Source organism: Pelecanus crispus, chromosome 15, assembly GCF_030463565.1.
Source record: "Pelecanus crispus isolate bPelCri1 chromosome 15, bPelCri1.pri, whole genome shotgun sequence".
Taxonomy (NCBI): domain Eukaryota; kingdom Metazoa; phylum Chordata; class Aves; order Pelecaniformes; family Pelecanidae; genus Pelecanus; species Pelecanus crispus.
Window position 1 is genome coordinate 4,671,932 of NC_134657.1, and position 26,593 is coordinate 4,698,524.

Consider the following 26,593-nt stretch of genomic DNA (forward strand, 5'->3'; position numbering starts at 1 on the left):
GTCAGTCGTCTTATGTTATTACTGTGGCTTGGTATAAAATACTACATTAGTGTTACTGCTGCAAGGAGAAAGTGGCTGTGCATGTCTTCATTTGCATATTTTTCTTTTCAGATAGTAGTTGCTTCCATTTTCATTTAACTAGCAGTTTTTACGAAGGAGTCTTTGTGAGATGATCCACCTCTGCCAACATTCTTGTGCATTAAACAAGAATGATCATTCCTATTTAACAGGAGACGAACCAAAGTACCAGCCACTGATTCAAAGATCCTGCAGGAGGCAAGCAGGAGGGTGGGGACCACAATCCAGGAAGTCTCTCTCTTGGGGCACAAGATACGGCTATGTCCAAATTACCGCACCTGGGGAATCTTCACGTGGTTCTGGGTGTCTCCACCTTAGAACAGTCACAGCCCCAAGCAACGCTCTCAGTGGAAGTAATGTGCCAAGAACAGCCCATCTTTGTCAGCTCCTGTATCAGTTGCAGGATCTAGGCAGGCGGAGAGACAGGTTAATATGTTTCCTGTTTCTGTAAGCCCTGTTCTGACAGCTGGTCAGTTCTGGCTGCAGGCCTTCATAGCCTCTGAATGGCAGGCCATAAATCAGAGCTGGCACTTAAAATAAGACTTGTAATGAAGGCTGAGAGATTCAAGGAGAATTGTTTTCCTGAGTCCCATCCCATTTTCACACGTGCACATACAGACACTTGCCTTGTCCCTCAGAAACATTTAACTAGGTTTCACCTCTCTGGGAAGATAGACTGCCTGGTAAATGAGATGTCATCGGCAAACACTGCCCTAGCATTAAGGGGATTATTTCCAAATTATTTGAAAAGACTTAGCACGAGGGCAGAAACCATAAATAACAAGGAGCATGTTGGGAAGTTGGAGACAGCCTCATGAGCCCTTGGGAACTTTCCAGTGCAGAGTACAGACGCAGAACACAAGGGAACTCCATCTTCTACAGGGTGTACCACAGAACAAGTGCATCACCAAAGCAGTCTGCAAAGGGGAGATCGTTCCTTGTGGCTTCCCACGTCACTTGTATTGGGTTTGCGTGGCAAGGTTTTGGTAGTGGGGGGGCTACAGGGGTGGCTTCTGTGAGAAGCTGCTGGAAGTTTCCTGTACACCCAATAGAGCCAGTGCCAGCCGCCTCTAAGACAGACCTGGCCAAGGCTGAGGTGGGAGCGCCTCTGTGATAACATATTTAAGAAGGGGTTGGGAGAAAAAACCTGCACAATTGCAGCCAGAGAGAAGAGTGAGAATATGGGAGAGAAACAACCCTGCAGATACCAAGGTCAGCGAAGAAGGAGGGGAGGAGGTGCTCCAGGCGCCGGAGCAGAGATTCCCCTGCAGCTCATGGTGAAGACTGTCCAAGCTGTCCCCCTGCACCCATGGAGGCCCACGGGGGAGCAGAGATCCACCTGCAGCCTAGAGAGGAGCCGACGCCGGAGCAGGAGGATGTGCCTGAAGGAGGCCGTGACCCCGTGGGAAGCCTGCACTGGAGCAGGCTCCTGGCAGGAGCTGTGTCCCCGTGGGGAGAGGAGCCCAGGCTGGAGCAGGTTTGCTGACAGGGCTTGGGACCCCACGGGAGACCCACGCTGGAGCAGTCTGCTCCTGAGGGGCTGCACCCCGTGGGAGGGACCCATGCTGGAGCAGTTCATGAAGAGCTGGCAGCCTGTGGGAAGGACCCACATTGGACAAGTTTGTGGAGAACTGTCTCCCATGGGAGGGACCCCACAGTTGGAGCAGTGGAAAACTGAGGAGTCCTCCCCCTGAGGAGGAAGGAGCGGCAGAAGTAACATGTGATGAACTGACCGCAACCCCCATTCCCTGTCCCCCAGCGCCGCATGGTGGGGGAGCAGGTAGGGAAAATAGGGAAGAAGGGAGAGGTGGGGAGAAGGTGTTTTAAGATTTGGTTTTATTTCTCATTACGCTACTCTGATTTGATTGGTAATAAATTAAGCTGATTTCCCCACATCGAGTCTGTTTTGCCTGTGACAGTAATTGGTGAGTGATCTCTCCCTGTCCTTATCTTGACCCACGAACTTTTCATTATATTTTGTCTTCCCTGTCCAGCTGAGGAGGGGGGAGTGATAGAGCGGCTTTGGTGGGCACCTTGTGTCCAGCCATGGTCAACCCACCACATCACTGTGGCAATGCAGGCTGCAACCAACTCCTGTCTAGGCTGCATGGAATTGAGTATGAGATGCCCCACGCTGGCCACCAAGAGCAAGCTAGCATAAGAGGTGTGTGAAATGCTGTTTGCAAAACACTACTGGGCTGTAGGCTTGCAGGGGCAACTTCAGGCACAGGACACTTGGCCCAAGATACAGATGGCTCCCATCTTGCAGCAGATGTTTGCTTACTGCATACCTTAACTCTGCATGTTTGTTGGTGAGTGTAGGGTACTACACTGGTGTCATCTAAAAGATGAGCTTTGTTTTCCCCCAGATGATACGGAGTGTTTGACTCTTCTCTGGCATTTGGACTCTGCTTGTGCCCGTTTGTTCTTGGAATACAAATATTATTAACAAGAATAACGACTTGAAGAATGAGGAGTCCTCCTGGTAGATGACCCCTGATTGCACAGTCCCCTCAGTCGTCTGTTCTCACATGTGGCTGTGGAGGCTCCTTTTGCTAATGTCTGCACAAGGCTTTCATAATAGTAAAACAGTTGTTTAATTAACATTACTATCTGTATTGCAGGAAGCAGTACAGTCCCTCAGATGAGGCTGGTTCGACAGCCTGTCAGGCCTTCTTTTAGCAGAAGGTCTGCCCAAAAAAATGCTGCGTCTCATGCTGAAGATCTTTCAGTATGAGTAGAAGAGGTAAGATAGGGGAGGAGAAAAGTGAGAGAACATGCAAGTGACTGTCAAGGCCATCAGCAGAATAGCAGTACTAGAATAGGACATTGGTCTGTAGACTTCCAGGTCCAGTTAAACTGAAAGTTTGCAACTTTGAATTCCTCACCTGTCTGAAGATTACAGTGTATTAGGGAGGAATATTACAGTGATACAAGAATAAAAACCTCACAGTCTTTGGAGACTTTCTTAAATGAAAATATGTTTCAAAGCAAAAAACCATTTGGTCCATCTGTGTCCCATTACTAAGCTGGGGCCATCATCCATTTTCATTAGACAGGGCCCGAGTATGTGGGTGGGGACAGAGGCCCAGGCAGCTGCCCTGGACACCAGGCTAAAAAGTACCATATGGAAAAGCCTAATGTATGTTAACAGGCATCAGAGACCAAAATTGAAAGAGTAATGGCCTATCCACATGCGGTAGCCTCAATGAGACAAACTCTCAGCACCAATCTGTCAGCTGCAATTTTGGGTCATTACAGTGCTGCTAAGCAGAGGCTAACAGACAAGTTAGAGTAATCTGACTTCAGCAAGAATAATTCTTCCAGCCGTGCTAGCACTCTGGCTCAGTTTCCTCCTTGCTAACATATATCAAACAAAATATCTTCCTTTCCTCAGAGATTCTTCCTGCTGGGCCTCAGGGGATCCCAGCCAAACATTTAAATTACATGCAATGATCTTTTAATTTGCTGGCTTCTTGGTGGCTCTGTATTGCTCTTGCCACTTCAGATAAACATATGCTATAGCAAGACTGTTTTCCTTTTGCTGCCTCACAGAGATGTACCTGAAGTATTTTCATTTTGACCCCACAGAGTTTCTTCTCCTAGTTTTAATTGTTAGCTGAGGAGGCTAAGAGCTTGACTAAAACCGTTAAGTACTCTGTGCTGTGAGTGCCTTGGCATTCAGGTTGGAATCTGGGTTAGATCCAATATCGTTGTACCAAGTTAACTCCACATCTAGCCAAATGATTTTGTTTGCCTTTCCAGTAGAGCTGGGCATTGCTGGAGCAAAGTAAGCTCTTTGCAGCTGTTTGGTGGCTAGTGGAAGTCACTGGCAGATATTATTATGGCTGGGGCAATTTAGGATATACTTTCATAGACTCTCTTACTAATTTTAAATTAGAGGGCTATAGCATCCACCAGGCCCCCCTTTGCTTGCCAGCAGGCCCAGTGCCTCCAGGGTATGTCAAGAATTTCTGGTGGGCTTTTTTTTGCGTACAGCTTTGAGGGTCAACAAGTGGTGGGCCTGCTGTTAGTAGGTAAAAACAGGTGGAAATATGTCCAGCAGGTGTGAAAAAGTCACATATGTAATCACTTATGCTCTGCAGTCTGGTAACCTCTTAATCCAAGGAGTATTTGAGTACCAACACCTGAGCATTTGTTTTTGTACAGCCAGGTTATAGCTCTGCCTATCTCTGAAATGCAGATTTTTCTGAGACAGAATACAGTGCTGTGTTGGCATGAGCTCACTCCTTTGTAGTGCTTCTGCTTAATTGTGTTTTGTTGAAAACTCTATGTAAATGCTGTTATTTTCTTTTTGCAGGTTCCCTCTATTGTTCAAGCTTTAGTCATGACTCCTGCAGAAACTTCAGTGTTGTGGATTTCACTAACCATGTTGAAAAGTGAGGAGCAGGAAGCCCAGGTAAGTGTCCCACTCATTTAAAAGACAAAGTTAAATTTCTCTATGAACCAACAGCAATCTCACCTCAAATCCAAGCGTTTGACGTTATGGAAAACAAAAGCACACAGGAGCAAAGGATGTTTTGTTGGTTATCACTTTGTGAAGATTTCTGTGAGAAGCAAAAACGAGCAAAGAAGCTGAGGAGCAAAGTGTCCCTGCAGCACAGAACTCTTGCCCTGCATTTTGGTGGGCTTGGTTTTTTTTTTTTTTCCCCTGGGGCAAGAAACAAGAGCTTTAGGGTGGAATTCTGGCAAAAGTGAGCTTAGATCTAGACTGAAAGACACTGTTTGGTTTGAACACTTCCAGTTCTTTTGGGCAGAAACAGATTTGACATTCCTGCCTTAAAAATAAGGTAGATAAGGCCAGTCTTTGTAAAAGGCAATGCATCTAGAAGGTACCTCGCTTATCCCTAATTTCTCCTCCTCTCAGAGGAGAACAGTCAGGGATTCGAGACTTCTTTGAAGGGGGGTCGATTTGAAATAGTTGGGAAAGGCATATTATTCCACTGAGGTGGTAAGCAAAAGTTTAGCACAGCTGGTTGCTTGGTAGGTTTGGTTCTTTTTCCCTGGAGTGCTACAGGCATTTTAATATACGGGTTCTGATTGATGTGACTGTTAGCTCTGACATGGCCTTCAATCTGTTTTCTCCAAGGCAGGAATGAGGTTGTGTGTATTCAGTGAGGGATTTAGCCAGAGGCAAGATTTGTCCATTTCAATGTATCATACTAACTAATGTCTGAGCAGTAGCTCTTATTTTGGGAGTGCTTTGGGCTGGCTTTACTGTTTATCTAGATTAGTGGGGTAATAGCCTCTTTGTTAGAAAAAAATGAGGTTACGGACAATTGCAGAGGAAGAGAAATGGTGAAAAATGTTTTTGAGTTGAACAGGGGTGAGTAGAAAATGCATTTGGATGTATATATGGACAAGAAGCCTGTTGCAAGTGGGTTTAATGAATTTGCCAGTCCTAATGCTGTTGAAACCTATTCTTCCGCCCGTTTCTCAGCTTCTCCCTCTTCCTGAGGGGGAGGGAGACTCGGGAATTTACTGTCTCCTCTAGTCTCAGCAAGTTACACATTTGGGAGGTGAATACAGTTCTTCACAGTGTTAATTACTGCGTGTAGAGGAAGAGCAGTCATGAAAGAGGAAGGAAGAAGCGAAAGGGAGATGGAAATAGAGACAGGCAGCCAAGCTCTGCCTTCCAAAGGGAGACATTGCGCTCTAAGCTGAGAGCAACTTGACTGCTGTGGTTTTGATGTGGAAGATGAAGTCTGGGTTCCCCTTCTTTGAAAAACAAGGGCTTCGTCCCAAACTTAGTGGTGGTCGCTGTACACTGCAGAGTCTGGTTCTGCAGATACGAAAGGGTTTAAGCTTTGTTTAAGAAAGGATATAACAGTGGAGTATTATATGGAAACTCCAGCAAAAGACGGATGTATTTCTGCCAATGTTGCCTTTCAGTTCTCCCTTGACAAAGAATGATTTTGGAGAGAGGCTACTGCTCAAGTGGATCCTCTGGTGGAGACTGTGTGCTAGAGGGAATGGCACATGCTAATAGCCTTTTCTAAGCTGGCAAGTGACTTTCCAGGCCTTCCAGTCATCATGACAGGTGTGTCACCCCAAACTACTCTCTCTAAATGAGATTGCCATTCCTGGGTACTGTTCTGGGAGCTGAAAAATCTCCTAATTACTTCGCAAGGCCAAGGTGCTTGCTGAATGAGGCTATGGTAGGTTCAGGGGAGGCTTTTGATTAGCCTCACTCTATTCACAATAGGGAGTTCCTCATGGGCTCATTCTTGGTTGGTCTTTGTGTCCTCTAGTACAGAGATTTGTTATATTTTTCTTGCTTTTCTTTGTTGTCACCCACAGTCTGCCTTCCCTGCTTTGAGACTTCGTGTTGGACAAGAGGTACATGTTAGACGTGTGTTATTCACCCGAGCCCTTTGTTCCTCTTAGTGTGTTGGCTGTGCGTGTAATGTGCAGAGTGGCTTTGCTTGGAGAGAAGACAGCACTGTATTTCGTAGCTTTGGCTCTAGCTGTATCTGAAGTGTAACGAAATTCTCTTCCCAGCACAAACAGCTGCTCCAGTGAAGTCACAGACTTGGAGCCAGCCCAGCAGACATGCTGCAGCTACCAAGGATGTGGGCGGGAGTGAGACGGTAGCTCTGTGAGCTAGTTCAATTTTTGCGAGCCGGGCTAATGGGTCTGGGGAGACAGGCGAAGGGAAAAGAGATTCTGACCTATGCAATTCTTATGCTGTCTCCCCCATGGCAGAGTGGGAGTTCTTTCCAGGAGAAGGCAGAGTAATGTGACCAGCATCTTTTGTGTGCTGTCATATTCTCTCCCCCAGGGGATGAGTGTGTGTAGTGCAGAGGTTTGCCCTGGAATTTGTATAGTCGTGTGTGTAAATACATACGCATACATCCATGCAGTGGTTGAAATGGTCTGGCATACATGAAAACTACGTGCAGCTGTGTAGTTGAAAAGAAGTTATACATAGCTCTGTGTGTGTGTGTGTGTATATAAAACTTTGCACAGTATCATTTTGATTGTGTACACATAATGTATAAATTGCGTGTGCGTGGTCTCTTAACGTGCATGTGCACGTGCGCACACGCATGTTCAGAGACACGTGCTTTGCACTCAGAGCTTTCTGGTGCTCCTGGAGAGGTCATGTTTCACAGTGTGAGACCAGCCCCACACAGGTGATGGTTACCCTTGTTTTTGAGAGCTCTGTTCGTGCCAGAGCAGCAAAGCTGTCGATCAGTGTCTTTACTCCAGAGCTTTTGTTGATCTTCCTAGACAATTTGAGCTCAAATCCGAGTGCTTTCAGATGACGATGATGCTGTAGAATCGCATTGGCTGTCCTTTGGAATTCAGTTAGTGCAGGGTAGAGAGGACAAGTCCAGTGATTTTTTCACTGCTGGAGAAATGTGCCTCAACACTCTGTAGCAGCTGGAGTCCATCTTTGCAAACAGAATATAAAACAATCAGGTAGCAGTAGAGAGTGTGGGAGGGAGGAAAGTATGCCCTAACTGAAGAGAGAAAGTATCTTGCCTCATTGCATGAGCTTTCTCTGCTATTTTTGCCCTGGCAAGATTATTTTTTTCCTGTTTCACAGCAGCCAGACTCTTCCCCCTGCCCCACTCCATGCTCTGCTTGTTCTGTCTGTCTGCTTGTCTTTTGATGTCAGTCATGCTATTTGATTTGTAATGAGGAAGCAGAATGCCTTTTCCTTTGCTGCATCCTCCCCATAGTCCTCTGAACACCTCAATGCAGGAGGATTGGATTTAGCCACGGAACAGCAAGCATCCAAGCAATCTCCTAGGGCTCTGCAGAGGCAGCTGGCATTTGAGAAATAAGGGGCAGTGGGGAGCAATGTCTTCAGGGATCACAGCAAGCAGCTACTACGCTCATTTGCTCTCCTGGTTTGTGACGCAAGGATAGCCACTGCTGTGTTAGATGCCTGCACTCTCTCCTCTTAGAAGCCAGGAAGGCCTGTGTGTGCTTTTCCTCCATTCATTAACCAGCCTCTTGCTTTGGCACTGTATCTGTGTTTCGGATCGGGAGGCGTATTCAGGTGCTCGCTGTCCTGTTTATTACACCTGAAATATCTGGTCCTGACTGATCCGTCATTACAATGCGTTTCATGGAATTGCTCTCAGGATGCAGGAGCTGCCTTTCAAAGGCCCAGAGATGGTTTTCTCCCCCAGCACAAGATGATTTTCTGAGGCAGTGTGTGGTTTTGCATGGTCCATTTGAGAATAGAGTTGTCTGGGACTTTTTTGATTAAGTGGATGTGGGGCTGTATTGACTTCATTTTTACAGGATCTCAGAGTTTGTTACAGCTGAAGCTCTTTCTTTAGGAACATAGCTTTGGCAGAATTTACATCAGGTGATGTTTTTCTGGTTTCAAAACTTGGGGTCAGAGGGAAATCTGAACTGAAGAGCTGACCTGGGACTTAGCCTGGATCTCACACAACTTTGATGAAGGGCCCTAGCTGCACAGCTGCTTTCCAGCCTTCCCATCTTTTCAGTTGGTTGCTGCTGCTGTCTGGTTTTGCAAGGAAAGTGGAGATCAGGTCTCTGAATCTTAGTGGTACCAGCCTGAGGGGCACTGTGTAGGCTGAGCAGCGCTGCTCTTGCTGATTTATTCATGTGTCTGGCTTAGCTGTCTGCACTTACTGTTGCTACAGGAGGGATTTGAAACCTTTCCTTGATAGACTTCAGTGTTGAGTAGTAAAAGCGCATTTTGAGAGACTGTACAGGGTCTGAGGGAGAGGATGGACTCATATGAGGTCTCTCCAGTATCTCTGTGTCATTCCATATTCTTCCATTCCACAGAAGGTTGGCTGGGTTTTTTTCCCCCCCAAGGGGAAGTCCTTTCTCTAAACCTTGGCTTTCACACATGTTGGTGATTCTCTTGAAAATGATGGCTCGCCTTTGTGCTGCCTCAGCCCTCAAACATGGAAGGAGATAGGGGCACAAGGAGACAGGTGGACAGACTTCTCAAGAGGCATCTGTCATTTCAGGTAACACCCAGGCTTCCTAAAGTGGATCAGTAACTCAGCAAGTTACAGACAGCTGGAAACTGCAGTGACATGAATGAAGTCCACTGAGTCTTCAGGCTGGTTTGGTCCTGTGCAGACAAAAGGGAAATTGTGGGCAAGGGGAGCATCTGTGGGGCCTGAGGTTAGCTATCACAGTGCTCTCAAGATACTGCTCTACCTGGCTAGCTGATGCCCAGTGGCATTTTGGAAGTGGAAGGTTTCTGGGCAAAGAAACAGGGACATGTTTTTGGCATTGTTTGCATCAGGTGCTAAGGACTAAAATACAGAAGTCTTGTATCTCCACAGACCATGCCAGAGGAAAGCCAATATGTACACCAAACATTCAGTTTCTCAGTCTCCAGGATTACAATTCATCAAGTGAACTTTCTTATTTCAGTGCTGGGCAGCAACCATCAGCTTCAGGGGCCTCATCAAATTCTGGGGCTGTGAGAAACTTTCCAGATGTAATATCAGAATTGACTCTCCATGCCTCTGCTACCGAACTGAGCAGGAAGCCTCATGTGGGATGCTTCTGGAAGTATTTATGTCTGTGGGAATCAGGCACGGATTGATTTTTTGCAAAATTTTCTTTCCCTTCCCTCACTTCCAGCCAGTATAGAGTCCACATCTTGCATGTGTTGATAGGATCATTTTAGCAGCTAATGGGCCTTGGGAAAAGCTAGTCCCCTTTGGGTTCTTGTCCGTTAACCGTGCTTATAGGTACTGCTGCTACGCAATTAATTATTACCACTACTGGTTTCTCCTTCACTTTTATTAAATGGTATTTTCTGTTTGCAGTCTGCTAAATGGTTTGTTGGCTTTAGTTTTGTTCATGCAATAACTCCTGCTTTCCTGCCAGCTCCAACTTCACTGCCTGGGGTAATGATTTTTTTGGCTGTTCAAAAATGAGTATGAAAAGGTGTCCATTTAATTACAGGATATCCCAGTATAAATTTCCTGCATGTGCAGTGCAGTAGTCTGTTCCCTGCTGCAAATCAGTTTTCCTCCTCTCTGTTTTTGTCAAGGAAGAGGTGGGACCTAGGTTCTGCACTAACATATCTGGCTTTTCACCCTCTATAAATTTAGGCCTATCTCCATATGCGCTGGAGTAGGAGTTTGGTGGGAAACCTAAATGTGGACTTGGAAAGAAGCAGTCTGCAAGCAGTAGAATTAATAAAGCTTTATGTCCTATAGCGTTGGCTCTCCCAGTTGAATTCCCTGGGGTCTTATAGTGGCATGAAATCCCTGTGTGGATTCATAAATGTTTAAAAGAAATTTGAGTTAGTTTTTCAGTTTTTTCCTCAGAGAATACCCAGTAATAGGAATCTCATTTTTTTAATCTATCTGTCTGTTTCCATTGCGCTGATGTCCTTGGAACTGCTTCTCTTCTGCCAAATTTGGTAGAAATTGACCATTAGGCTTTTAAAGTTAGTAAGCTAGGTTACACAGGCAGATGTAAGCACAGAGGAGTTTCGCCTTGTTTCTGTAACAAGCCAGGTTCAAAAGATGTAATTTATTAAGTATGCCTCTTTACCTTAGTGGTGTTCCAGGGTGGACAGGATAAAAAGCAATCCATGCGTGTAAACAAGGCACAGAGCAGGTTTCAGTCAACACAAGCTTGCAGTGCATGAAAATGTGCAGCTGAGAACTGAAAGACTTTGGCATCTCTTAAACTTGTGCCTGTGTGCACTATAATATTGCATCGTCTGAGTGTTCCTGTCCCATTACACAGAGCCATCTAACCAGACTCACTCGCTGTTCTGAAATCCTGTAATATGCCCCATTATTTTGTTTTCAACACCTTCCTGCTCTGACGATGGAAGAAAGTGTACTTCAGTAACATGCTGTTTGCGTTAATAGTAATTGTAGATCAGTTGGTTAGAGGGAAAGAACATTGCCCAGCTCCCCTCGCTCCCGCATGCAGACACTGTCTGGAGCCACTCTGTACCTCCTCCCACTGCCTGCCTTCCTGCAGAGCTGTGATGCTACGGCTTCCTCCAAGAGCCTGCAGCATTCCTAATCCATCCGCTCCATCTCTGTCTGCCTCTCCCTGTCATTGACTGAGGCCTCATGCACTGAACTCGAGCCTGGTTTTTAGTAATTGCTGTTCCCAGAACTCAGCAGGCTGAAGGGGGTGGAAGGGAGATAAACATCAGAGTTCAACATCCAGACAAACACAGCAGAGCACACACAATAGATACATCCGCCCCCAAATGCAAATACATCAGAAGAGGTTCCTTCCCCAGGGCTCAGAGCAGAGCAGGCTCAGACAGGAGAGCAACAGGATGAGGTGAGTGCAGTTGCAGGGACCTCGCCAGCTCCTCTGGCCACTTGGCTTTGTGCAGGCCTTACAAGGCACAAGTGTGATTCTCATCTTGTTTAGCTGTTACTACGGTATGACTCCACTGATACCTCCCGGTTTCTTCCATTGTCAAGTGAGAAGGGTGTCAGGCATGAAGATTTCGGCTACTGCTGAGATATCTGTGATTTGGTACCGAGACTGGCAAGTTGGATGTGTGGCTTTTGGGGTATGATCTGAGTTGATGCTCACTCTTTCTCCGTTAATCTCTGTTCCTTTGACACAGGTTGTTTGTCTTGCTAGCTATGCTTTACAGTGGAGTAAGCAGCAGCATTGTGCTGCAGAAAATGTATGGGAGGATCACGTCCCCCAACTTCCCAAATGTCTACCCAAATCATAAGGAGAGAATCTGGAATATTACTGTCCCCAAGGGGTATTCTGTCCGCATCTACTTCACGCATTTCAACCTGGAGCTGTCCTACCTGTGTGAATACGATTATGTGAAGGTATGTGTAGGGCAGGGTGACGTGTAGCAGGCTAAGTTGTTAAAAACTGTGTATATGTGATCCTGGACACATGCAGGGCCACCATAACTGTTGTAAGCACTTGCTTCTAGTGTGCTAGTAAAGTTCGGGCTCAGCTGATTTCTCAATGATGTGTTTATTGAGGCCCACAGGACCAGGAAGTGGAACTGGTTGTCATGTTGGAACATCTGAAACTTCAGTTGTTTGTGCTCCGAAAATTCTGATGTTCCCCTCTTGTGAAGCAAAAGGTTTGAAATTCTGCCCAAAACAACATTTGAGCTTCATTTTGCTGAAGTTACAGCGTGTGTTTTGAATTAACAAGTAGTGTGTTACACAGAGTATAATGGGAGACCATAAAAGTGTGAGCGATAGTCTAAACAAGATACTGTCAGCTTGTCTAAACGTGCAGTTGCAACACTTGCTATAGTGTGTTTGCTAGCTAATGTGAGAAACAACCTCAGGAAAAGAAACAAAGATACTGTGTTCGGGAAGTGTTTGGGTGATTCAGCGCTGTCCCTGAAAGGTTTTACTCCACATGCTAGCAACATGCTGTAGTCTAGGCGGCCCTGTTGCTGATTTGAGGCCATGCTACCTCTCCACTCGTTTTGTTGTTTGCATGGGCCTCATACATTAAAGAGGGAGCTGTATACACACAGAGTATGCAAAACCGGTGCATCAGCAGTACTTTTGAATCTGATGGAACCAAATCAGGCAGCCTTGTTCACATTGTGGAAGATCTCATTTCCATGTTTTTATATGGCAAGTTGCTCCCATTCCCCAAATCCCTGTTGTTCTCCATGTAATTTCCTTTGGGCAGGACAGAGTACTCCTTTCTGGTAGGTCTGTAATACACAGCTTTATCACTACCATGTACCACATGAACCCCATGTGTCAGAACATTTCTCTTGTATTAAAAACACAAGCTAAATGAAGAGCTGGAACTGTAATAAGTGAATCATAGAGCAAGTGAGTCACTAGTTTAAAGGCACCTTTTACTATACATTTTAATTTGTCAGTGTATCAAACCTTTTTACCCCAGTTGTCTCTGGCTTTACCAAGATCTGATTGTCACTGAGAGTGCCAAGTTAACAAGAACATTATAAACAAAGCATGGTGTTGGTAGCCCAGGCTGGCATCACAGCTCTGTGTGGGCCTCTGAAAGGAAGAAGAGAGACAAAATTATGGCTTCAAGTCACAGAGAATAGGGGAAATCTTCCCTTATCTGTCCCTGCATCTGGACTGATCTCCAGAAGCACCTTTTGAGAGCATCCAAGCCTCCTTTCTCACACCATTAAACACATGCTTTCCAAGCCATGGCAGCAGGTTGGGAAGAGCAAAGCTACGTGCTCATCTGGTAGATTTGTCTGCCCATTTTGCAGCTGAGCTCTGGTGGGAGGACCTTGGCTACGCTGTGTGGAAAGGATAGTACGGACACTGAGGAGGCTCCGGGCAACAAGACATACATCTCTGTTGACAGCAACCTCATGGTAGTGTTTCGGTCTGACTACTCCAATGAGAAACCATTCACAGGCTTTGAGGCCTTTTATGCTGCTGAAGGTAAGAGACCAGCCCCTCTTGTAGGTGAAAGAGACACAGGTATGGTGGGGTTGGTGCTTCCCTGTGCTCTCATGGACTGTGGCTGCTGGTGTGAGGTGGGAGAAGGCGGTCTCATTGTACGGAGGCAAATGCAAAAGGCCACAGCAACCAAAGGCAAACAAGCCAACGTCACAAAACATAGAGTGGCTCAGACCAAGACGAAGTGTTGTTGAAGGGTCTTGGTTGCCTAATTCTGTGCTTCACCCATTAGATATTGATGAGTGCAAACAGCTGTTTGATGGTGAACCCCTCTGCAATCATCACTGCCACAACTATGTGGGGGGCTACTATTGCAGCTGTCGGATTGGCTACACACTGCATGAAAACAAGAGGACATGCACAGGTGAGCTCTTGCGAGATCAGGAGATACTTCCCTACCTAAAACATCCATTTAAATCCAGTCCCGAAACTAGCATCAAGATGACAGCTGTGGTTTTTTGTTGTTGTTTTCAGTATTCCCTGTGCGCCTGGTGCAGCTGGAAGATGGTACAGGGGGTTAGTCAGGGCTGTGAGCAGAGGCCCTGGTTTGCAGAGTGGCTGTGGGCTAATTGCTGCCGTTAGGGACAGCAAATATTGTGTCGCAGTAGGATAGTGCACTGGTAGTTGGTTTTGATTACTCTTTAGGCAGCATCCACCTGTGTTCAGTTTTAGACAGACTGAATGGAGAAGCAGGAAACTTGTCTTACACTGCCCACTGCAGACATTTTCAGTCTTCGTGGCTGCCAGCCTTGCAAAACTGAGTATATTTTGCTCCCTGGGTACTGAGATACTAAGTATTCTGGACCCGAGTTAGTAGATGTTTTGGAAAAACTAACAATCGAGTTGCAAAACCTAATGGAGAAACAGTTTGCTTACTCTCCCTGGAAGGACACAGGCCAAGAAGCAGCACAGTCCATATATCACTGGTACCAGATACAACGATCCACTCATTTAATGGGAGACAAGGCCAGGCACAGATCTCTTGTTTAGAAGGGTGTACAGCGTGAGGTTTACCTAGCTGACTTCTGCCTGGCTCTGCTTCTCTGTTCACAACTAGGGAAAGCTTATGTGTTGTGTTGTCAGGCAGCAAAGTGTCTGTCTGAATCAGCGCAGTGATCAGCACCTCAGGATTCACTTTGCAGTGAAACGTGTGCCTACACGTGGTGTCAGATTCATCCTTTGTGGGTGCAGCTTTGCCCACCTGGAGCTGAACCCTGTCTGCAAAGAACCAGCACACATACTGCTCACTAAATATTGTCATAGGTGGGAAGATAGTTTATTTGAGCTCCCCAGTGCTGAAATGCAGAACTGGATCTAATTTCCAGTGCTTAAGGCCACCTTGGCATTTAACTTCCCAACTCCAACCTGTTACAAACCCTCTCCAGCCATGGGTGCTTGGGTCTGATTCAAGATTCAAACTCCTCATATCTCCAATGTGTTGGAACAGACCTATTCATTCAACCTCCCCTTCCTAAAGTGATGGCTTTTAGCACAAGCGTATGGATCTGCTTACACTATCAAGCATGTGCCTGGTCTTGATGTGAAGGTGCAAAACAAATAGCTGTGAACTAGCAGACTAGCAGCTTTGTGCTGACCATTCATGTGTGCGCACTTATGCCCCCCTCCTTGAACATAACGCTAGCAGAGGGAGCTTAGCAGCAATATTGAAGGGCTGGGCTACCTTGACGGGTGGAGACATGCGCGTTAGGAATTACTGTGGTGCAGCTGATGTGCTGGAACCTGTTCCCATTTCAGAGGCTGTTAGATGCAAGTGCTGAAGCCCCTCCAGCTGCTGGGCTGGGCTGCAAAGCAGAGGTCTCTGCGGATCACCTTCATGAGATGAGGGCAAAAGCTGCCCGTTTGATTTTTGGGCAAAAAATCTGAGCAGGCTGATATTGACAGGCTCTTTTTTTCTCCTTTATTTTCCAGCGTGAGATAATTAAGCTTCTCCTCGCTTAGGCAGAGATGGAGACAGATGTGCTGGGAAGAGCTGGTTTGCCCTCCCTCCTGACCTGCCTGGTGCAGTCCGCCCGGGGGGCTGCAGGCTTCTCTTGCTCTGTGACTTGTATGTTGTGGTTCCTTGCCTTTCAGACCTGCCTCCTGCAGACAATAAAGAGGCTGTTCCTTGTTGAAAGCTGATGGCAGCCTCTGGGGCATTCATTTTCTTGCATTTCCCATGTGTCACTGTGGAGAGAAGAAGGTAGATAAGGCAGGAGCTGATAAGACAGAAGCCATTGTGAAAGGCCCCTGAGCATCACAGCTACCTGAAGACTCCTGAATTTCTTGTCCAGCTCTTGTTGCTTGACCTTCCATAGTTCTTTAACTGGAACTAGACCAGAACTACACGTTTGTTCCCTAATGTTCCTTTGAGATATGCTCTTGTCTGCACGCAGACTTGTAGAATGAAACTACTTATGTTCAGAGCCCATTTGCTCTTTGGAAAGGTTTGAAATTTTTTTCTTTTAATCCAAATTTTGTGACTCTGGCTGTATCTCCCATTAGGAACCTAGCCTTATGGCTGAAATGTGTTCTGGTGAGCAAAACCTCAGAGTTCCAGGAGTTTGGTAAAGTAATATAAATGTCACCAGGGCAGCTTACGTGTCTTGCCTTCATGCAAGGGAAGGCAACAGTGCCCTCCCCACAACAGATGTAACACGAGGAATACTGTTCTTCAGCGCAGTTGCTTGGGGCATTGATTGATACGGTCTCAGTCCCTCACAGCGCCTCTCACTGCTCCATATTAATATCCAATTGTTGTCCTTTTAGACTGTACCCTTTTTGGGCAGGGACCATCTTCGTGAAACATGTTGGAAAAATTCTGTTCTCCGTACCTGTCAGTGACTAGAGCTCCCCAGCTCTGTGAAGGAAATGTGATGATTATTATAAGAGGTTAGCAAGTCAGAGCTGAGCAGCTGTAGGTGAACTGCTGAAGATAAAACAATGCTTTGTTTAAAAAGTTTGAGGGATTAAGGAGCATTAAGTCGACCAGCGTTTCCTTATTTCTGCAATTTAGCAGGAGTTGCTTTTAATCGTAATTTGTGAGGCTCAGTTTTTCCAACCCCATCTCTGCTCTTTAGTGCCTGGAGTAAACAGGGGAGGAACTCTTTTCCAAGTGAGCATGGGAGGGATGAGACATTAGATGAGATGCTTGACTCATTTCAGGTCACTGCATTTGCAGACTTCTGTGTTATCTTGGGCAAGTCACTCGATACCAGCTTTGAACATCCATCTGCAAAATGAGAGGTAACATCACTGTCTTGACTTACTGGGAAGATGCACAGCGTTGTAGAAGGTAGATGCTGCAGAGAACTGATTTGGGCGTAGAGTGGCTGTGCAAGCAGTTACCAAGGCTTACTTCTGCTGTATTTAATCTTGTTCAGAAGCTGTTTCATGGTCACAGTGAATTGTGATCGAAGCATTTTGAAATTTTGTCATGGCTCGGTGATACAATTTATGACCCACCTTTCATTGGAGACCTAATGAGCCAGTGACAATGGACTTGCAAGTTTTGAGGGGGTAATTTTTCAGAGTTGGAGCCTCTGGCAAACAGCTCACTGTGATGCTAATAAAAATATGGCCTAAGCATAATTGAGCACTCTCTGGACAGCTCTAAAGCTTGGACTGAGAAGTCAAGGGACAGCATTTCTGCTGGCAGATGTTAAAAAATTATTTGATCCCTCTCGCACTGGCTAGTTTATGACTTTCTTGCTTGCAGACTTATGGAAGAAAATACTGCCGTGACAAAGGGAACTCCCAGCAGCCACATCCAGGAGATATTAGGAGAAAAGTAAGGTCCAGTCTAAGCCTTTTCATCTTCAAGCTGCAAATTGCCTTGGACTAGCAGAGTATCTTCTGTTGGGTCAGCTAGTTTTGGCTACTCAACTGAGCACGAGTCAAGAGAGTTTATTGGTAATAACTCACATTTTTCCAAACTGTATTATGAAAATCTCACATCAAAATTAGGAAGCTGAGTTTAAAGGAGACAGATGAAATGAAACATGAAGAACTATTAGTCTCTATCTTTCTCCTCCTTTAGTCCTTCAAAACAAGGTGAAGGCCAGTTTTCTGAATTACTAGGGTATTAATGGGGCACTGTTCTTATTTGTACTACAACAGTGTATGGGAATGCCAGCTCTGTGCAGAGGTGTGGTGCTGTTTTTTGCTACAAGAACACAGAGCAATTTCTGCCCTGAAGAGCCTTTCAACTAGCACCTGGGCAGCTCAGAGCAATTCTGGAATATGCACTGCTAGAATGGATCTGGGCTAAGGATCTCTCGAGTCCAGTCTCCTGCCTTTGATACTGGCCAGCATCTTATGCTTCAGTGGAAGATACAGTTCAGCAAGTGATTATTTTAAAGTATAGTCCCATACAGAAGCGTAATCCTGTGCAACAGATCCTGTGTTGTCTGTATGCTACTTAGCTTAAGCTGAACTTACAGCACTAGCATATAAAGGTTTGCCTTAAATTTCATATGACAGCACGTTGCACAGATTAAGTATATGCTCTTTCTTAATCCTGTTTTTGCAATTTCGGCCTTTAATTTCATCACTTGTCCCTTTTCCCCTTTTATTGCTAGAGAAAGTAAGCAGCTTTCAGAAACTATAGTGTTTGGTTATATGCAGTGGTTTTCTGTCTCTACATGCATATATGTGTGTGTGCACATGTGTGTGTGTGTGTGTTACCACACAGTGGTCTTTTCTCCACCATTTCTCTCTTAACGTGTTTTCATGCTGAGCTTTAGTCTAATAACATTCCTTTAAACATACTTCAGGGGAAGGAAGATGACATGATCATTGCAGTGAATAGAAGCCAAGGCGTTGCTACCTTCTAGCTCCATTGTTGTAAGAGAGAATTTAACCTTACCAATCGTGAGTATCCCTTCTTTACACAGTAGATCCTGTGCCAGGGGAAGAATGGTTTTGTAGGTAATAGGAAAGGATTCTGATGCAGAACTAGCAGAAGATCTGAGATTCTAGCTTCCTAATGATTTCAGTAGGGAGTTAGGGTGTAAAGATAGTACCCATTATATTGTGGCTTGTATGCTTAGGGTAAGAATTCACTCTGAGTCTTTTTTCACACCCAAGGATTTAATATTTTCATTCCTATCTCTCCCTATAATTGCCTCCAGACTACTCCTGTAGGGGCTGTAAGCTGGGACAGATAATAGCAGCATGAGGAAATTTCACTTTTTAAAAGAAGCAGATTTTTTTGCACTTACATGGCTGTGAGCAGTGTACTGCTAAAGCTGCATATCAAGTAGGTTTTGGGGTGTTTCTTAACCTGGGCTTGCAGCAGGCGGAAGGAAGCGTTATAGTGGGACCTTAAAGCCTGGGGAGAGGCAGTGAACTCTGTGTCACTGGCAGTATTGTAAGCGGCACCTGCAGCATCTCAGGAGAGTGTGCTGGAAATCATGCTTTATTCTTACATAGCCATCAAATGTTTCTGTAGTTTGAGGCACAGTCAGTGGAATTACAGAAACGTGCATTTAGCTGGGAAGAATGAGGTAATAACAATTAAGGAAAAAACCCTCTTGCTGATAATCCTCTACAAGTATAGCATGAAGGGAAAAAATTTAATTCCCATTGTAGCTCAACGGATTTCTGCTGGTGCAAAGCAGTGTGCTGTTAGGCTAGATTCAGGGGCAGCCAGAACCTCCAGGTGAATTAGTCAAGCTTTCTCTGCTTCTTTGGACCAAGAGAGGCATTTCAAACAGGATTTAAAAATTAGGAGAGTGCTCAGTTTTAACAGAATAGGCATTTCTAGGTATTTATTATCTGTTTTACTCTGTGTATTCATCAGCTGTGTTAGAAAACCTAGGACAATGAATTCAGAGTAGAGCACACACAGATGCTCAGTCACTGCGGTGATGGATAGGTTTATGTCAAATAAAAGCAGCTCCTCATAACTTTCTGGGAAGATGGACAGAGAAAGATTGTTCTAAATTTACAGCTTGTGTTAAAAGAAACACTTGGTACATACGTGCATCATTACTTGTATTGTAGTTGTGCTAAGAGCCACACAAACAAAACAAAAAGATTATACTTTTACCCTGTTCCAAGTAAGCGCTTGTATCTGAATACTTCCTGTAGCAGCAAGTAGGGCTGTTGCATAGGTATAGGGTGGAAGCAGGTTTCATTCTCTGAAGTAAAAGGAGCTTAGAATCTTGGCTAATGAAGTCCATGGTTAGTTAAGGGACAATAATGTTCATTTTCTCATTCACAACTTGGTCTCCTTCCATTAAAACAACAACCTTAAACTGTATGGTCTATTTTAGATGACAGTCTGTAATTAATGACTGGATAATGGCATTTTTGTTGGTGGAGGTTAGCATGGTGTGTTTGAGGATGCGATTCAAAGTCAAACAATTTCCCTCTTACAATTAATTCAGTGTCTCAGTGGTGCAAAAATATGCCGGTGTTATCAGCCAGTCCAGCATTCCTCATCAATTAAAGGATTGCTCATACAGCTTTTGCAGCACATCATAAAGCCTTTGTTCCCAGCTGATCAAAGCACCACTTCACAGTGATCAGATGCTGTCAACAAGCAGAGATCCTCGGGGCACTTGTGGCTGTTCCTTCTTGCTTCTCTTCAGCAGGGAGCGTTTGTGGCTCCAATTGTGTCGGCAACAGGCACAGCTGGTTCTGCTCAGAGAATACAATTACATTCTAAATGTCTGGCAACAAAGGCATTAAAAAGAAAGAGCTGCATTCAGAGGCTTCTGGAATTGAGGAGCTGATAGCTATCCTACCACTCTACACACTCTGGTGCAGCAGACAAGCTGCAAATTTAACACCTCGGATTGTTTCTGACGAGCTTCCAGTTATCACACTTATTTCTGACCTCCAGCCCTGTGACTGTCTAAGCAGTGCTTTCCTGGTGTCCTTCCCTGCACCACTTCTGAGGTGGGAGTGCTGGATAATGCTCGTGCCCTGGCCCTACCACAGCAGTGAGAGAGAGGGCAATTTTCTCAACAGTGACAAATGCCTGCTGGTGAAATGCGTGAGACTAGCTTCATTTCATAGGTAGTTACCCAAGTGGCTCTGAAACTTTCTCAAAGCAATAGACTAGTGTAGAAAAGGATCCGCTACCTTTACCCAGTATGGCTGAACTGACTGTGATCATCATTTTGTGTTGTTTTTTTTTCCCTATCCCACTGTCAGGATTTTACTGAAAGAATGGGAGAAATCACCAGCCCTGACTATCCAACGCGTTATCCCCCGCTCAGCTCCTGCAGCTACAGTATCCAGGTAGAAGATGGCTTCCTGATCGTGCTGGAATTCATGGAAACCTTTAATGTGGAGACACACCCAGGAGTGTTGTGCCTGTGATGTCCTTAAGGTGAGGTGAGGTTTATTGCATTTCGTCATGGGTTTTGTGAGACAGGCCCCGTTCTTCTACTGCATCATTTTCAGCCTGTGTCTTGCCACGTTAATTTACAGTTTCATCTCCGTGTATCTCTCAAGTTTCTTCTTCTTGTCCCTTCAGTTTTGCTGGTTTTTTTTTTTTTTTCTTCTTTCAACACCTTCCTCTTTTGGGAAATTCACCAAAACCAAGCACAGGTATGTGTGATGACTTCATAGATTTCCTCACAACCTCTGCCCTTGTCGCAGATCAGTGATGCCAGGGGAGTCAGTTAAATCTTTTGCATTCAGTTTGCTTTTCTATAAAACGGACCCAGTGATCGCTTCCCAGGAATTCCATAGCACTTCGGATGCTTGGAGAAAAGGCACTCTCTGAGTTACCAGAGTGATGAGCCATCACTCTAACCACCTGCCTAGTTTTTTTAAACTTTGCAAGAAAGGACCATTCAAGTTCAGGGAGTCATTGTGTTAAAATCAGTTTGTTCTTCCATACGCCTCATGGGGAAAGGAGTAAAGACAGTTGGTTTGCCTTCTCTCATTCTTTTTGGGTTAAAACACCCATAAAGCAATTTGGCCCATTCTGTGGAAAGTCTTTGCCTGCAAAAATTGAGACACAGGTTAGTGTTGTGAATATTACTTTCATAACTGGTATCTCAGGAGCACACGCTGGGTGGAAGATGAAATACGTGGCAACAGGTGGGGAGGAGACCTTTGCTTAGTTCTCAAGTCCAAACTATTCCCATAACTTCATTCTGGAAAGGCCTGAATAGCGACCAAATAGTGGTGCTTTGAAACAGTGGGTTTATGCTTAGTTTTCAGTGGTGTGCCTATTAAACAGTGTAGCTGCTAAGTAGTTTACTTCTGAAGTAACGTTTTAAGAGAACTTCGGAATTCCAGCTGATCTTACAGTTCACCACCAGTCCAGGCGTATGATTTTATTTTAGGGACCAATTCTCCCAGCTTGTGAAGAGTTACGAGGGGCGTGTTTAGGCAGCAGTCGTACTGGGCTAATCCTGTCAGTGTGGCCTGGCTCCATGCAGGTCGCTGCACATCTTTGATGTGAGAGCATCAGGGTCAGTCACAGTTTTTCCTTTTGTTCGCAGTAATTGTAGATCTGTGTCCATGTGAGTGAAACTGTAGGGAAAGGGTGGGTTTTCCCCTGAGAGCCTTTAGCAGTAAGTAGCAAATGTGCTCTTAAGGGCAATATTGGGGTTTCTGCTGCTCGGCAGGTTCGCCGTGTCCCAGTCCTGAAGCACCACCGCATGGTCACATCGCACCAGTGCAAGCGCCGCACGTTCTGGGGGACCACTGCGCGCTCCTGCGACATCGGGTAAGTGCTACTTGAAGGGGGTGAACCATGGCGCCGTCAGCCCTGTTGGACTTAATTGCTCAGGGATTAAACATGTAGGTGCCTTTTCTCATTAACAATGTCTGTTGCTCACGTTCTTAGGTGCATTCAGTACACTGAATTTGTTAGCAATTGTCCTTTCTTTGACATCCTTCCCAAAGAATTATCTTTCTGTGTGTGCCTGTGTGTAAGTATGCCCGTGCTGATGCTCTTTGAACACTGCTGCTTAGAGATTTGCTTGTAATTATGCTGGAAGAAAAGAATGATTTTACAAAAGATTTCACAAGATCAGCGTAGCGAGAATTTTTAATGTTCTTTCATTTGTTACTACATCTCCCCAGGGAAGTTAAAACTGGAATACTTGGTAATTCCTGCTGAATGCTGCATTTCAGACTTAGTTCTTTCCTGCTTCCCAGCAGGCGGTTTCGGAAGACACTCTAGTCCATGTATGCTTACAGCAAAATTTTAAAATTACAGTTAGGTGATTGTGTTTTAGAACAGCACAGGCTTACCTCAACAGTTAGGTTACAGTCTGTCTGGTTTGATAGTTGTGCACATTTACCGCATACTGTTTGTGTAGAAACCCAGATTAACCAGACTGATGTGAGGGTTCATGTTGAACTGCAAACGGTAGGAAAGCTGGGTGCATATGGAAATAGATAAATGAAGGCTGTATTCCCTGTTGTCCTTGGAATGCACTGACAGCGTTGTGTGCCATCGTTGCTGGTGACAAGGCAGGTGTCAGTGGTGGAACTGCTACAGGATAAATGCAAGTTAGCCTCCAGATTCCGGAAAGGGTAACCCTCCCTCACGTTCACAGCCATCCACTGTGGCCTTTATTAGCACCCACATTTAGATATATATGATGATGGTATAAGAACTACTTACCTTTTCCCACTCTGAAAGTAGTGCAGCAAAGCAGTATATTTAGTAAAGACATTTTAAGCAAATAAAAATCTAGTTATTGTTTTTTCTCTTATGAATGAGCAAATAAATGTGCAACTGATTTTTTTTTCTGTAATTAACCCTGTTTGATGTGGAATTAATTTGACCTTTTATTTCTACTCATACTTCTTGGGGAATTAAAATGTTGTGAAGGCTTTTGTAGCGGAATGTCAAAAGGATACTTCTTGGAACAAACCGATGGCAAAGTGCAAATATTCACAGATTTGAAAATTTGTGTGTAAATATTTATAATTAAAACATTGGGGTTTGTAAAGACAATGATAGATGTTGCAGTATGAGAAATATTTTCTTCTGCTTGGTAACTATTTCATTTCTTGTCAAAGTGGATTTTGTATTTGTAAGTTGGAAGAGGTTTCAATTTCTGCCATTCTTTAAAATCTCTAAACAGCACTGATGGTTATTTAAAAAAAAAAAAAAGTGTAGTAGCGTCCTTTGAAATAGAGTACAATCTCACAACAGTTTTATGTAGCTAGAAAAAGCATCATCATCATAGGAGAAAAATATATTACCTGTACTCTTACAGTACCAGTACAGTTTAATTAGTCTGCATTCATGAATACATGTGTCGGTTTCCTGTGTATGTGGTGTGCAGCCCGAGTCTTGCACAGTCACAACTTAATCTAATGGATGGGCATGTAAATTTTCTGAGGAAATGCCAGAACAAATGCCAAAACCTTTCCAGCTCCCGGTACTCAACCATGGTGTTACTAATGTCTGCCTGCCTGCAGCTGTGAGCGCAGAACCTTGGCCAGTATTTCTGTTTCTGTTATCTGGAGTGAAGAGGCCTTGTACCATTCCCTGAAGATCACAGTTGAATGCTGCTTGATCAGGCTGACTTTTTCAGTGCACTAGCTTTTCTTTTTTTAAAAATGTGGTTTTGAACTGCTTTAGTTGTTGGCTGTGGTCAGCCTGCGGACACGGCAGTGGTGCGGTTACATACACTACGGGGCCTGAGAAGACCACCTACAGTGCTGAAGTTCAGTATCGCTGTGAAGCCCCCTTCCGCACCATGAAGGCTAAATGAAAGGGTAGGTCCTAAACATCAGATGAAGAGTGGCTCTTGGTTCTGGTGGTGTGCAGAGTGAATACCCCTGACTTGCACAGAGGTGCCTGTAAAGGTCAGCAAAACCTTTCTGAAACACAATACAAAGGCTGTTAACTTTGGGAAGTAGTATTTGCATTTGTAAGGACGTGGCCCTAAGCGTGCTGAAAGGTACCCCAGGTAGGCTTAATTCGGTAACAGCTGGGAGCTTAGCGCATTCTTACCATTCCCCATTAGTGGCCTTTAATAGTATTAGACCCTGAGAATCGGCAGAGGGGGGTACCTGGTGCAGAGTCACCTTCTCAAGAGCCTGCAGTAAACTCAGAGTAGACCTAACGATGCCTGTAGTGTCACTTCTTTGTGGCTTTAAGACAACGCCCAGCTGTTCTGTTCACTTGTTCTTATTTTTGTTGTCTCTGTGAGATGCAGGTAAATACATATGCAGTGATGATGGGTGCTGGAAGAACTCCAAGGGAGAAATAACCCCTCCTGTCTGTGAACCAGGTACTGTGTGAATGTACAAACCAGCTGGAATTAGCAGTTGTTGCAAAATTATTACCAAGCTCTCGGCTAGTACTGACTGTTGCTGGTCTGCGGTCACGCTTTTGTTACAGAGACAGGGAGGCAGATTGTACGCAGGTCGATGCTGAAGGACGCAGCTTGCTTTGAAGTAATGCACGTACTTACGCGCACCTGAGCGGGAACCGCAGAACGTTTCCTCTAATGAAGGGGCTGAGCTCCTTCTGTGACGCATGTTCCTAAATCCCAGCCCGCAGCACACTACAGCTGCTGGGCTGTTAGCAAGTTCCTCAGCTAAGCTATTCCATTGTTTATATAAAGAGTTAAGTAGCAGGTATAATAGCATGGCTTGCTTAGATTTTCTTCTAGTGCCTTTAAGTTGATGAGGCAGAACCACCTCATTGTAGCATGTTCATTTTAAAAATCAGATTACCACCTTTATGTTACTCTGATATTCAAAACGGCAAGTGCTACAATTGCTGTTCAATGGGGGGAACAATAACAAAATTTAAAATGTTACGATCACCGCACAGTGTGACTGGCACTCCCTGGAGTTAGTAATATTGACCTTACATTTATCTGTTAAATTGTTTACTATTTTAACATGCTTTGGTTTGGCCTGAGGCTCCCTAGTGCTGCTAGCATTGCAGATTAATGCCAGAAACTCCGTTCGGTTCCCCTTGAAGAGAGTAAAAAGCTGAACCTTCGGTTTATTCCAGCTCTCTTTTGGAGAATGCAGTTTCATAAATCACTAAATTGTTGCTGCTTTTAAATTGCTTGGCATTGTTTCTGACAGGAAAATTGAACCACACTCCAGAAGTATTTGTGAGGGAAAATGCTACGGAATGCCCTTATTGCAGAGTACGGGGTTGGGGTTTGGTTTGGTTTTTGTTTTGGTTTTGTTTTTTTTCTAATGCTTGAACTGCTGAATTAGTTACTCTGTAAAATTACTCAAGACTGAGTTTTGGGAGAAACATTTTACGATGTAAAAGCATAATTGTTCCTCTTATCTTCTAGATTAGAATATCCATATATTCCAATTACCTTAATCTACATTTGGAACAAATACACTTACTTCTCTATGGCCAAATTCCTAAGCAAAACTGTCTCTCCTGATTACGGAACTTTTCCAAAGGCTGTATGTAGTACTGACTAATGAAAATGGTACTCTAAATCAAATATTCATTTGCAAGCCATTTTACCATTCCAAAACAATCTAGGAATTACATTTAGAATCATTAACTTAATTTAATCCATACAAGCATAATAATTCAGCGTCCAAATCTTAAAATCTTTAACATTTATTGCTGCATTCATTGCTTTGCAGTTTGTGGAACACGGAGAAGCGGAACTGTGGAGCGTGTACGCGGAGGAAGGAGAGCCAAGCCTGGAGCATTTCCCTGGCAAGTGCTGTTCACTGCTGAGGAGGTGGCTCACCTTTGTGTGACAACTGGCTTCTAAGAGCTGCTGATGTTGTAGTTGATCAAAGAAACCCCTCAGCTTTGAGGATTAAATTGGGGATTTTGTGCAAGCGCTCATTTTGCTATGAAGAAGCCTGGGCAGAAAAAAAAAATTATATTCATGAAGGTTATAAAAGTGATCTTGTCACCTTTGACAATGATATTGCCTTGGTTAGACTGGAGCATAAAGTCTCAATTAGCACCAGTATCGCACCCATTTGTTTACCAGGAAAAGCAGATAGATTTCAAATGAGAACAAATGATCAGGTAGAACCAAGACGAGGAGCTCTCTGTTCTGCTGCTGCATGCTGAGTTGGTTGTCATCAGCCAGAAAGAATGCGCAGACGTGTACGCAAATAAACCATTTCATGGCAACTAAACCCTTTGGGTAACAGAAAGCCCGCTGCGTGCTGGAGCC

General features: G+C 44.7%; 1 protein-coding gene across 1 annotated transcript; it reads left to right on the forward strand.

Moving 5' to 3' along the window:
• Positions 1-11,726: 11,726 nt before the first annotated feature.
• On the forward strand, positions 11,727-26,487 carry MASP2 (MBL associated serine protease 2). Its single transcript, XM_075721727.1, is given in 11 exon segments — positions 11,727-11,885; positions 13,283-13,460; positions 13,711-13,842; positions 17,611-17,627; positions 20,640-20,802; positions 21,375-21,536; positions 22,070-22,157; positions 22,159-22,199; positions 23,282-23,341; positions 24,626-24,700; positions 26,144-26,487. Coding segments are annotated over 11 exon segments (1,419 nt in total).
• The last annotated feature ends 106 nt before the right edge of the window (positions 26,488-26,593 follow it).